This window comes from Rattus rattus, chromosome 2 (genome assembly GCF_011064425.1).
Source record: "Rattus rattus isolate New Zealand chromosome 2, Rrattus_CSIRO_v1, whole genome shotgun sequence".
Classification (NCBI taxonomy): Eukaryota; Metazoa; Chordata; class Mammalia; order Rodentia; family Muridae; genus Rattus; species Rattus rattus.
Window position 1 is genome coordinate 223,049,220 of NC_046155.1, and position 12,068 is coordinate 223,061,287.

Genomic DNA, 12,068 nt, shown 5'->3' on the forward strand with positions numbered 1-12,068 from the left:
AGCCCTCAGACTAAGGGCAGGCTATGGCATCTCCCATCTGGATACTAAACATTCCTAGTTACTAATACATTCCTAGTACATTTTAACCTACCCTTCAGTCTACGTGCTATTTGACCCACAACACACCGTACTTTCTAACCCAAGGTCTGTTGTTACCTGTGCAAACTGCTTCCAGGCACTGGATGATGTGAGCTTGCCGGTTCCGGGCCTGTGCATAGCAGCCAGAGTGTAAATTTCTGCGGTAATTTTTTGTTTGGATCTCAGGAGGGCCAGCGTGGTCTTGGTGTTCAATCCTGATGGGTTTGGGTTACAGGAACTAATGCACCATGAAGCATAAACGGAGGATTTGAAGGTGGCCTGTTGCACAAAATTGGGTTTTGTATAATTTAAGAAGCACCAACTCACAGTAGTTGTTGTCCGCAGACTGGGGAACTGAAGGATCTGCTGGAAATCTGCCACGTCTGTGAAAAGAAGAGTGGAATTTGCCACATTTCCTCCCGGACCAGAGGCCATGTGGACTAGCATGCTGACTGGCAGCTTGCGGGCCTTGCCTTCCTCTTCCTGCTGACTGCCTCCTGTGGGCAGCGAAGAGCTCTGAGGGCTCATGCTCATGTCTGACGAGGTCTCATCGATGTCCAGCTCATCGGAGGACTCTCTGCTTTCTGAGGGCCCACTGAACTTCCGTCGCGGCGGCGCCCGGGAACCTGGAAGTATCTCCCTGTTGGGAGGGAAAGGCCCGCTGGCAGACGGATGGTCTTGAGATGAGGAGGGTGACAGGGAGGAGAAGGAAGATGACCTTGACTGAGAGCTGCCGTCCTTCGGCTCCGAAGCACACCCTTGCCTCACGAGCTGGGGCTTCTGGGGGCGGGAGAGGCCCTTCTTGATGTCCGAGTTGGTTAACTCCACAGCACTGAGCTCTTCTACAATCTGCCCGTACATCTTCTCCTCCTTCACCCGTTTCTGTTGCTTGGTTTCCATGAAGAGCTCCAAACTGCTGGCTGGAGACAGCATCCGCTTGCTTCCTCCGAGAGAGGCCGCGCTGTCTGAGGTGGACGGTAAACACAAGGGGATGGAGGATTCCAAGCCCAGGGGTAGGGTCTGAGGTACTTTCCAAAGAGGGTATTTTTCCAAGCCTGTGCGCTGCCCAAGCACTTGGGCTATGTTAAATCCTATCCCTTGCATGGCCGCGTTGGTTACCAGTGTTCTTTGGGTCATGTTCTCATCGACCTTGCATATGACAATGGCGGGGCTATTCTGTCCAAGTATCTGAGAAATGCTTGTGTACATGACACTTCCATAGGATGGAACATGGGTCTGGATCCGAACAGGAACCACCGTTCCCGGTAGGGACTGCAAAGGCCCAGCATTTTCTGAGGCAAAATCTTCTCGAAGAAGCTGTTCCGTGGGCGGAGCCTCAGTGGATTTACTGCCCGGGTCTGATGGAAACTTCGGAGGGAGGTTCTTGGAGTGTAGCCCTGATGCTCCGGAATAGCACGGGTAAGTCTGCTCTTTTGCATGCGGATAGTCAGCAGATTTCTTTCCAGTGTGTTCTGCTACGTGCTCTAAGGGATAGCTAGAATGAATGTCAGCTTGGAAAGGAGGCTTGCTGTAGCTGTTCTGAGGGTGTGGAGTGAAGGGATGGGGGAAATGCGCCTGCCACCAGGGAGGCTGCTGAGCTGGCAAATGAACCATACAGACGGTCGGGTACTGGAACTGAAACAAGGCATTCTGGATAGGAGAAAACGGGACCGAGTCTTGATGTGGAAACAGGTGGGGTTGTTCGGGTAAGTGCTTGCCCGTCATGTAGGATGTTGCCTGAATCAACGGAGTTCTCAGAGATTCCTGACTGTCCATGTGCATGATCTGTTGCTGGGCAAGGTGGAGCGGTGGCCCTGAGCTCAGCTGGCCACAAGGACCGACCACCTGCTTCCCTGGGTCATCCCCTGGCAGGGGTGGGAGCACAGTGGTCCATGCAGCCCTGAGGCCAGCATGCAGCTGCTCCATCTGCTCCTGCTTGACGCTGGGGTCCATGCCGGCTTCACCTTGGGCAATTTCTGGGGAGCCACTGAAGGAAGCCTGGCGTACCAGAAAGCATTTCTTCCTCTCCCGGGATGGCGATAATGTTGATGGGGATGCTCCCGCCACTGGAGCATGGGACAGGTTCCCATAATCAAATGATTTACTCCGTATTTCTGGGACTTCCGTCGGGTGAGGACAGGGCATCTGCTCAGAGGAGCAACGCCGCATTTCTTTCTGGTGGTGATGACCCGGGACAGACAATGAGTATGAACCCGCGGGGACAGTCAAAAACTCGGAATGCTTCCCACTCTCATCCTGCTTGGGAGGTGCGGTGAGCTTAACCGTTTCTTCTCTATCAAAGGACATGGAGAAACTGGAACTGTGAGATAAGTTGCTTTCTTGGCTTGGACTCCGAGAGAGGCCGGTGCCTGTGGACTCGAAACTGGATTCCCCTGAGGAGTGCTCCATATCTGCGAGCCTCAAGCGTTTCTTTTTGGGAGGCAACTTCTCAGCAGGGAGTTGAGAAAGAGTCTCGCTTCTCTGGGGCCACTGGAATTCTTCCACAGGCTTCTCGGGCTCCTTGGTGGGAGCCTCCTTCTCCTTCTCGGGCTTATCAGGTTCTTCTGTGACTCTGATTTCGGGGACCTGGATGTTGTGTTGGCGAACGAGCCTTGGTTGCCCATGGTAGGAGTGCTGAGGTACCTGCTGTGAAGGGGTTGGCCTGCTTCCGCTCTCCGCACCATCCCCTGGAGGAGCCCACTCTGGGCTTACGGGGCCTTCCAAAGCCTCACTGTCGCCCATCTCAGAAGGAGAGGGGGTCTTGTCCTGTGTACTGGCCGCCATTTCTGTTGACTCAGACCTTTCGAAGGAATTGGGCCGGCTCAGCGAGTTTGTGTGCTGAATCACCGAAATCACATTTCCCGGAGGCTTCTTGCCCAGGTCTGTCATCTTGTCAGGATCACCAGCCGAGGGCAAATCCTCAGACCCAAGAGACGGACTTCTAGACGGCAGCTGGGGCCGAGCCGGGTCTAAACGATCGGAGTGACCATGAGGAAGGCTCTCATGCCCAGTCATGGCGAAGCCACTCCTCCCTCCGTCCTGCAGCTTGGAGTCATACTCTGAGGACATCATGCTCCCAGGAGCACTCCCCATGCCGCCACAGATCATAGGCGTATCCTCCTCGTCCCCTACACTCTTCTCCTTCCTGCGCTTTCTGTTCTCGCAGGTCGTCCCGAACATGGTTGGCACTCCCGGCAATGGCACTGAGGGGTCCATAAAATATTCCCCTCCGTGTTTGAAGGTGCTCAAGCAAGAGATATCTCTGTAGCTCTGTTTCGGTGTTTCAGGGTCTTCCCACTTCTTATACGGTTTACGGCAGGCGTCATAGTCATAGCCAGGCCTATCTCCGGGAACTAATTTCTTTTCCTTCAGGGATGAGCCGGCAAGGCTCTTGGGTACCCTTGCGGGGTGCTCAAACTCCATGTGGCCCTCTTGCACCGACGGCAGCTCGAAGGCTGCCTGCCGTCTAAGCATGCGCTGGGGAGGTATGCCTACGGTGCCGGGATAGAACACGTCATCAGAACCCGTCATCCTTTCATCAAACGAGTGGCTTCCTCTCAAAGAAGGAGGGATGCTTAAGTTAGTTGCTGAAGAAGTTGGCATTGAGTTGCTTCGAATAAGGGGTGAAGAGTCCACGGGAGCTTCTAAGAGAACGGGATTGCTGCCTGGGAAACTTCCTGGGTAAGGTTTTCCTTCATTCCTAACAGATGCCGCCATGGCTTGCGGCTGCCGACACTCGCTGTTGAACTTCGTGGTCTTCAACATGTTGACCTGACTGGGGTCCATTTCTCCTTTGCTGGGAATCAGCTGTGTGATGGGATCTTCAAACATCTTGACCTCCAACCTGGTGTTTACGTGAGGTAATGGTTCCACGAGGCCCCTCCGCCCCATGGCGGTGCGCTCCTGACCCGTGGGGGTAACACTGAGTGTATTCCTGGGACTGAGTCGACAGTATTTCCCGAAGATGATTTCTTCGTAAGACTTTGCGTTTGTGTTGGGTGGGCTTATCTGCTGCTCTGCACTTTCCGAGCGAGAAAAGTAGCCAGAGTCTGTGCTCCCCTTGCTGTGTGGGCTCAGAAGGTTGAGGGATGGCTCAGAGTCATGTCCTTTTTTCTCTGACAGTCTCAGTGCAAGTTTCTGTTTCACTGTGTGAGAGTCATCGGCCTTAGCATTCAAAGACGGGTTTGGGAGCATGTCAGGGCCCAGATACTGAGAGCCCTCACTGGGGAGTGGGATCCCACTTTTGGGGATAATCAAAATTGGCACCTTCATCGGACCTCCCAAGGATTCTTCCAAGGATCCGGGGTAGCCACCTCTGCTAGCAATGTCCAAAGGGATGGGAGGGCCGGGGCTCACTTTGTCAGAAGCCTCAGCAAATAAAGAGCTCTCCTCATCCGTGTCTGTGCTCTGTTCACCATCCGAGTGGATCTCTGCTTCTACATCAATAAAGCCAGCCTCCAGGTCCAGCTTAGACACAGATGATTCGGTGAAGGGTACCAAGCCTGCCTTAATTGCGTGGGCATGAGACTTCCTGTGCTTGTACAAATTGCTCTTTGTCTTGAAAGAGAAACCACAAGGTATACACGGATACGGCCGCTCACCGGTATGGGACCTGATGTGTTTCTTCAGGACACTTGGTTTTGCACATGCCCTGCTGCAGTACGGGCAGATGTATTTGCCCGGCTTTTTGGGTTTGTGCTCTTTTTTGTGAGCATCTTCTGCCTGTTCGATACTTTTCTGGGAGTATTGGCTGTAAGCGGGGTTGAGACTTGAGATCTTTTTTCTAGGGTAACCACTACTGTGGCCGTGCATTGGAAAAGGAAATAAGTCCTCAGAGGCTACAGATGGCAAAGGGCCAGAGAAGAGCCAGGGAGGGCCCTCGAGGCTCTGGTGCGGCTTGTTGCTGTGCATCATGCCCTGGGGCAATGAGTGCTGAGGGAAAGAGAGCGAATGTTGGCATGGGTAGGGACTCGGACGGTGCGGTGGGTATTGCTTCTCTGTGACTTGATGTACGCCCTCGCCAGGCGAGGCCAGCTTCCCAGAACCGAACAGCTGAGCTGAAGCTACATTTCCGATCTGGTCAGGATCTATTTGCGGTTGTCTCTGCCCTTCCTGACTGCTGAAAGTGCTCATCTTAAGAACGGCTGATTGTTCCTGCCTCCATCTACCTGACACACTGTCAGTTTCTCCAGACCTTGAGGTAGCTTTTTGTCCTAGAGCTGTGTCCCCAGTGTCCATTTTAACACAAGGTCTTAAGTGCTACTTTGCCCGGAAGCCAAGCAGACTCATGGAGTGTCTCCAACGCTGTGCTTTTTAAAGCTGGGTTGCTTCTGGGTTCCTGGTTGTCTGCAAACTCGTGGATTGTTCCCCCTCTCTCTGGAACCTTCCAGGATCACACTGGAGTCAGTGGGCATTGGATGCCAATGTCCTGGGACCAAACTATAACAGTTCTCTCCATCCTAGAAATGTCCATCTTCAAAAGCAAAGTGCAACGTTACAAAGGATTCTTGTGGCATTTAAATCTTTCTCAACTAGGATGGGACTGGGATGATGAATAGTCCAGGAGAAATTCTGCCCATCAACTACAGCAATGTTCAACAGCCAGTTTCACTGAAGTGCAATCACCTGAAGGAAAAGAAAAGTGGTTGTCAGAAGAATTGCCCAAGAGGACAGCAAGACCAATGGGACACTGCCAGCCTCAAGTTGGAGAAATTAAAGTGCTTTTCACTCCAATAATTATCTATAGCTATTGCACTAATTATCTAATTAAAAGTTATCAATTTTAAGCTCAGACAAGTTTTATAACTATTCCTTCATTTTGTTTAGGAAGTGTATGTGGGGGCCAGAGCTCAGTGACAAAGAGGCACGCTTAGGATGCATGAGGTCCTTGGTTCCACCAAACGGACACATCAAAAAGCATTTGAAGGACAGTACGCTATTCAGTATTATTTATAACATATGATTTTTAAAGCCTTAATTAGAAACCTTAGCGCCATCCCTAGACAAGTTTTATGGCTTGAATGCAGAAGAGTATTATATAACTCTATAACTTAAAATAAGGTCTGGAGAAAGATTTAAATGCCATAAGAATCCTTTGTAATAATATAGGATGTAAAATGTAAATAATAGATATAATCAATTCTATATAATGCATATGTAATAAAACACACCTAAATGGAATTTAATATAATATGTTAATACAACACATGGGTATGTTTATAGTTTCGGACCAGCAATCAGCAGAGCTAGATCCAAAGCTCCAATACAGAAGACACAAAGATCATCAAAGGACTCTGGAGAGATCCGATTGATGTGTTCTGACAGTACTGTCCTGAAGCTTCCTTCGTTTCCTGGAAAGCGAGGCTTGCTTTGGAGACAGTGTAAAGGGCCATTTAAACATGGAGAGATTACCTGAACAGTTGAGAGTTCTCATGGGCATGATTGTTCTGACACTTCCTGCGAACAAAACAAAGGCCATTAGGAACAAGCCACTCCAAAGGATAGCACTGTTAAACAAACACAGAAAGTCTAACATTCATTTCACTGAGGAGAAAAGTTACAATGCTCCATGCATTGTATTTTAGATCGCGCTATCCTAGCGCTACGGCTTATGCTGAGTGAACCACAGCCAGAGGAGTAAGAGCTGAGCCATTGCGTCCTTTACTGCACATGTTTAGAGGCTGAGGGATGTGAGAGATTTTGTTCGAAGACAAGAAATTTTAGAATAGTTAGAGTAGGCATCCTCCTGTAACAAAATATTTGAAATAAAATTTAAGAAAGTCATCCCATTTGCAATAGCTTCAACAACAACAACAACTACAAAAGAATATATTTAACCAAAGAGCTGAAAGATCTGTATCATAGAAATTATAAGACACTGATGAAAAAGGCAGATAAGAATATACAAGAACTTGGAAAGGCCACCCAGCTCCCTGGGTAGTAAGAAGAAATATCGTTGTATGGCTTTATTACCCAAAATAATCTGTTTTTGATGCAATCCATCAAAAAGCCAACAGGCATTCTTCACAGGCACAGGAAAATACAATTCTAGAATTTACACAGAAACACACGCACTGTGATATGATTTTGCTTTAAAAAGGATGGAAAAATGGCGGTGGAGGGGGCACTATTGTGAAGGCTCACTTGGAAAAGAGCTTGTCAGCCAGGAGTGAATGGCATCTGCACACACATGTACACTCGCACACAAACATGTACACACAGGAGATGGAATTTCATCGTTGGCAACAACTCTCATGTACCTGAAGAAGATTACAGGAAGTGAAATGAGAGAGAGAGGGATGTAAAGACATAGACCATATAACGCTCCTTTGTGGAATCTAAAACGGTCTCATGGAAAGTGAGGTTAGACTGGAACATACTACAGACTTGGGAGGGTAGGGGGAGACTGTGGTCACTGGGTTTTAAGGGGGTAAGGAGAAAAATGTGCACCATGATATAGGGAAAAGAATACTGACCACTATTAACACGTGAAAAATGACTTTGAGCTAAATTCAAACTACACAATGTTAAGCATATTGCATGGTGACCCTGTAATTGAATGAATTTTGTTTTATGTAACTTAAACCTAGTTAAAGTTTTAAATAGTGACTGTTATATTTCCTAAGACATGTGTGTGTGAGTGTGTGTGTGTGTGTGTGAGTGTGTAGCAAAGCTTTTAGATTTTTAAATGATTAATTAACTAATTTGATAATAGTAGTGTTAAAAACAGTATCTAGGATTTAAATATTTAAATGGATTGTTTACTTTCACAATATTTGCATAACAGAAGAGTGAGGGAGTCCCTCAGAAGAGGGTGGCCAGCTCAGCTCAGGAGAAGGGACCAACACCTTGGTCACTGTTGAGAATTTAAATGAATCCTGCACTCCCATCAAGGGGTCATTAATGTGGGACCCAGTGGATCCTGAGACAAATCTTAGCAATGGGATGTAAGTGGTGGTGTCTCCAAGATAGCCTGGGTGGTAGCTTACTGAAACAAAACAGCTGGCATGTGTCTGAAAATCCCTTTGCTGAAAGGTGACCCTCGAGGATGTATCTGGACAAGTGCACAAAGAAACGTGTATGTGGACTAGTAAAATATGGCTCACAGAGGAAACAGACCCATGAAGAAGCAATGCAGGCACTGACACAAAGACTTGCTCAGGAGACAGAAATTAAGTGCGGGGAAAGCTTCCTGCCCTTGAGTATGCATAGTATAACCCACTTTAATAAAAATTGATGGGAGCCGACAATGGGGGCCCACGTTTTTAATCCCAGCACTCGGTAGGCAGAGGCAGGCAGGCCTGAGTTGGAGGCCAGCCTGGTCTACAGAGCAAGTTCTGGGACAGCTAGGGCCATACAGAGAAACCCTGTCTCAAAAAACAAATAAACAAACAAACAAAAACAATAAATAAATAAAGAGTTGAAAGCAGACGAATTCAGAGGTGCTGTGTTGTATGTGTGAGTGTATGTGTTGCGTATGCATGGATGCTGAAGTGCTGTGTGGGTGTTGTGCTCTGCATGTATGTGCAGGCTACAACCTCAGGTGTCAGTCTTCTGATGCTGTCTGCTTGTTTGCCTGTGTTTTTGTTCTTTTGAGACAGGGTCTCTCACTGTCCTAGATCTTTCCAAGTACTTTGGGCTGATCAGACTGACTCTGGCTTGTCAGCACTGGGATTGTGAGCACATGCCGTCATGCCTAACTTTTCTATGTGGTTCTGAGGACCGTGGTTGTGAGGTCCTCATGGTTGTGTAGCAAGGTCTTTTGCCACTGATCCGTTTCTCCAGACCTCCCACATCTTTTAATAATAGTAGAGTTGTTGAAACGGAGCCAGATGTTTGTAGCAAAATGGAACTTCCAGTAGTAGTTATGACAGCTAGAACTTTAAGTCATGAGTACTGAAACTAAACCACAAGCATATTAACTTTGATTTTTCGGGAAGTTTGACCCTGACTGGAACTTTGTCTCCTCGTGGAGATGTTGCTAATTTGAAAGAAAAGTGATGGCCTTAAGATTTATCATTGGGAATTTATTCCGATCAATTCTAGGCATGAGACTAACAAAAGCCCATGGCACTGCGCTTACACTGGTAAAATTCTGTTTACAGTTCAAGATTTAAGATTGCTGTAGACACAGCCTGTTTGGGACTTCTAGAAACAAGTATCACCCTCTAAGATGGAGATAGAATTTGACTGTGACTCATAGAGAAACACGCTCATCCTCAATTGGGATTCAGAGCTTGGTATGATTTTCTATTTACTTCCCAGGTTTACTATTTTATATTTATACTGGTCTATGACTACAGCCCGGATGTGAATATTGTTAGAACTTCCCTTGGAAAAGAATCTAAAATTCAAAACACCCTGAAAGATGAAGCCTCTGAGAATCAACGTGATGCCCAGGGGGGCTATCCATACCTGATGAGTTCCACCAAAGTACTATAAACATTATCTTCAAGCTATACTATATTATATTCAATGTATGTGTGAAGTGTAAATAAAATTACACTTCAACTTCCAGATATCTGTCTGAATATATACACACACACACACATATATATATATATACATGTGTATGTAATAGATATAAATAGATATGGTTAGATATAGAGCTAGAAAAAAAAATATATATATATATATGTTCAAATATTCTAGAATTTCAAACACAGCTAAGACTGTTGGACTGGTCCTGAGCACTTCAGGTGAGGAAGATTCAACCTACACCAGCTATCACTCACGATGCATTTGTTTTACACCAACACAAAAGGCCGTACGTACGTTATCTCACTTGGTGTTCATGACCCGTAGAGGCTATAGAGGAAGAGATCAGGAGACTGAGCATGGGGACTGGAATCTGGCTTGGCTGACCTCTGAACACTAGCCATGGTCATCTGCACACTCTAACGTCTTAACAAAACTTTAAAAATCCTCTCTTTTCACTGTTTTTCTCCAAGCATTTTCACCTAGCCCCAAAATTTCGCTTCCTTAAAATCCTCAAGTTTCGAAAGGCTCTAGAAGAAAATACCTCAGCTTTCCAGGTTGGAGATAAAGAAAGTGGACACTTTTCTTTGTGGCTTCTTAAGGAATAACTCCATAATTTAAATAGTGTTCTAACCAGGACTTAGACAGTTCCTTAGGAGAGTATGAGAAACCTTCAAGACAAATTGCTTTCCTTTGTTCTTTAACGATCATTACTTTAAAGGAAAATATGAACCTCAGAAGTGAAAATTAACATTTATCACTTCCCATTCTTGGGATGACACAGAATATGTAATTTTGCTATAGCAGAAACTTCAAGTGAGGTAAGGACAGAATTTCTTGAAAAGAAAGACTATAATGTACTCATGTTTTCATTTGACAATGAGATAGTTATCATTCTAAATCAGACAGCTACCATTACATTCTACAGCACTCAATTAAAACCATTATACCAGTGACTAGACACATACCGTTCATCCTTGCTGAGGACAAAACACAACATAGACCAACCAAATAAAACTCCTATCAAAGAACAAGCCCATTCTGAAAATAGACTTCAGAACAAGGAGGGAAAGGCCATATACAATTCCAAAGCAGACTTTTGGATAAGCTCCTTGTGATGCTCCACTTTTTAATCCAGGAACACGATCTCCCAGAACTTCCTTCCTACTCCCAGGTCCTTCAGGAAGACCTGTGTGGACCCTCTCAGTTCAAGGATGGTCTGATCCACATTCACCCAAAGGCAGAGTCGGTCTTCTGGAGCCAGTGAAATGTTCAAGGCGAGATAGGGCGAGGTAGGGCGAGATAACTCAGTAGGCTAAGAGTGCTTGCTTGCTTGGCTGGTCATGTTACACACACACACACACACACACACACACACACACACACACACACACACACCGATGGAATCAGGAGTAAGTTCCATTCCGTATGAACCTTTTACATATGATTTTAAACATACTCTTTCAGGCACTATTTTTGGGGAGTCCTCAAACTCACTGATAGTCATAAATCACTGGAACTTTCTGAGACAGGAAAGGTAGGTGGGAAAGGGCAAAATGTGCTGAGTCCTTTAGGGAATTTCCGGATCACACTGAAAAATACTACAGACACGAAGGGACATGTGACCCGCTCGACTCGAGTCACTTTTCTTGGCTGAGAAAGTAAACATGATAGGAAGTACTGGCCATTGACTGTGTGTGTGTGTGTGTGTGTGTGTGTGTGTGTGTGTGTGTGTGTGTGTGTTTCTTTACACCCAAGGCAGGCTCTGGGTATGCTCAATAGTTTGTGCTCTTTTCCTTCACTATGCCAAGGAAAGGAAGTCACTCTAAAAAAACACAAGACTTTCAAAGTTAAATCCGGCATGTGACGAAGACACGTCTTTTTTGTTATTTGATATTTTTACTAAGAGGTTTAATTTTCCAAAGGAAACAAATCCTTTGGCTTGTTTTTCATTACTAAAATGTAGGATAATGGTCATAAATGGGAAGACATTTTATTAGAGTATATTAGGGAGGAAAGTATAATAGAAAACTCACATCAAATGAATTGTTGAGTCTAGGAAAGTATCATGGGACTGGATATTATTTCAAACGTACCATTGCGTAGTTTAGGATTTAAGTTGAACTTTCTTGATATTGGTCTGCTTAAAAGCCATGAAGTTCTATAAACCTGGTTACTTACAGCTATATTATTCCTTTATGATCATGTATGTCCATTTATCATATTTTCAAAAAGCATGTTGAATGTAAATACTAGCTCTCCCCAATCAATTAATATGCCAAAAAATTCAATAACAGAGCAATTCTTATATGAAAAGAAAACAGCTACTTATCATTTTATTCACTGGGATTTCTTTTTATGGTAACCAACCCCCACACAAAGTCAATTTTTGGCACTTACTGCCAACAAAGGACTCAATATTCCAAGCACAGTCTCACATTCAAATTTTAATTTTCCCCAGTGCTTCAGTGCGCTGAGGACAAAATTCAGAGCATATGGGTTTAGGGGTTCCT

General features: G+C 45.8%; 1 protein-coding gene across 1 annotated transcript in view; it reads right to left on the bottom strand.

Moving 5' to 3' along the window:
• The window catches only part of Hivep2 (HIVEP zinc finger 2), a 197,575-nt gene that overhangs the window by 16,846 nt on the left and 168,661 nt on the right, over positions 1-12,068 (bottom strand). The window contains exons 4-5 of the mRNA XM_032894967.1: positions 6,490-6,534; positions 157-5,703 (exon numbers count right to left, since the gene is read on the bottom strand). Of these exons, the coding sequence (XP_032750858.1) occupies positions 157-5,316 (5,160 nt within the window). The 5' untranslated portion in view covers positions 5,317-5,703; positions 6,490-6,534. The remainder of the gene's footprint in view (positions 1-156; positions 5,704-6,489; positions 6,535-12,068) is intronic.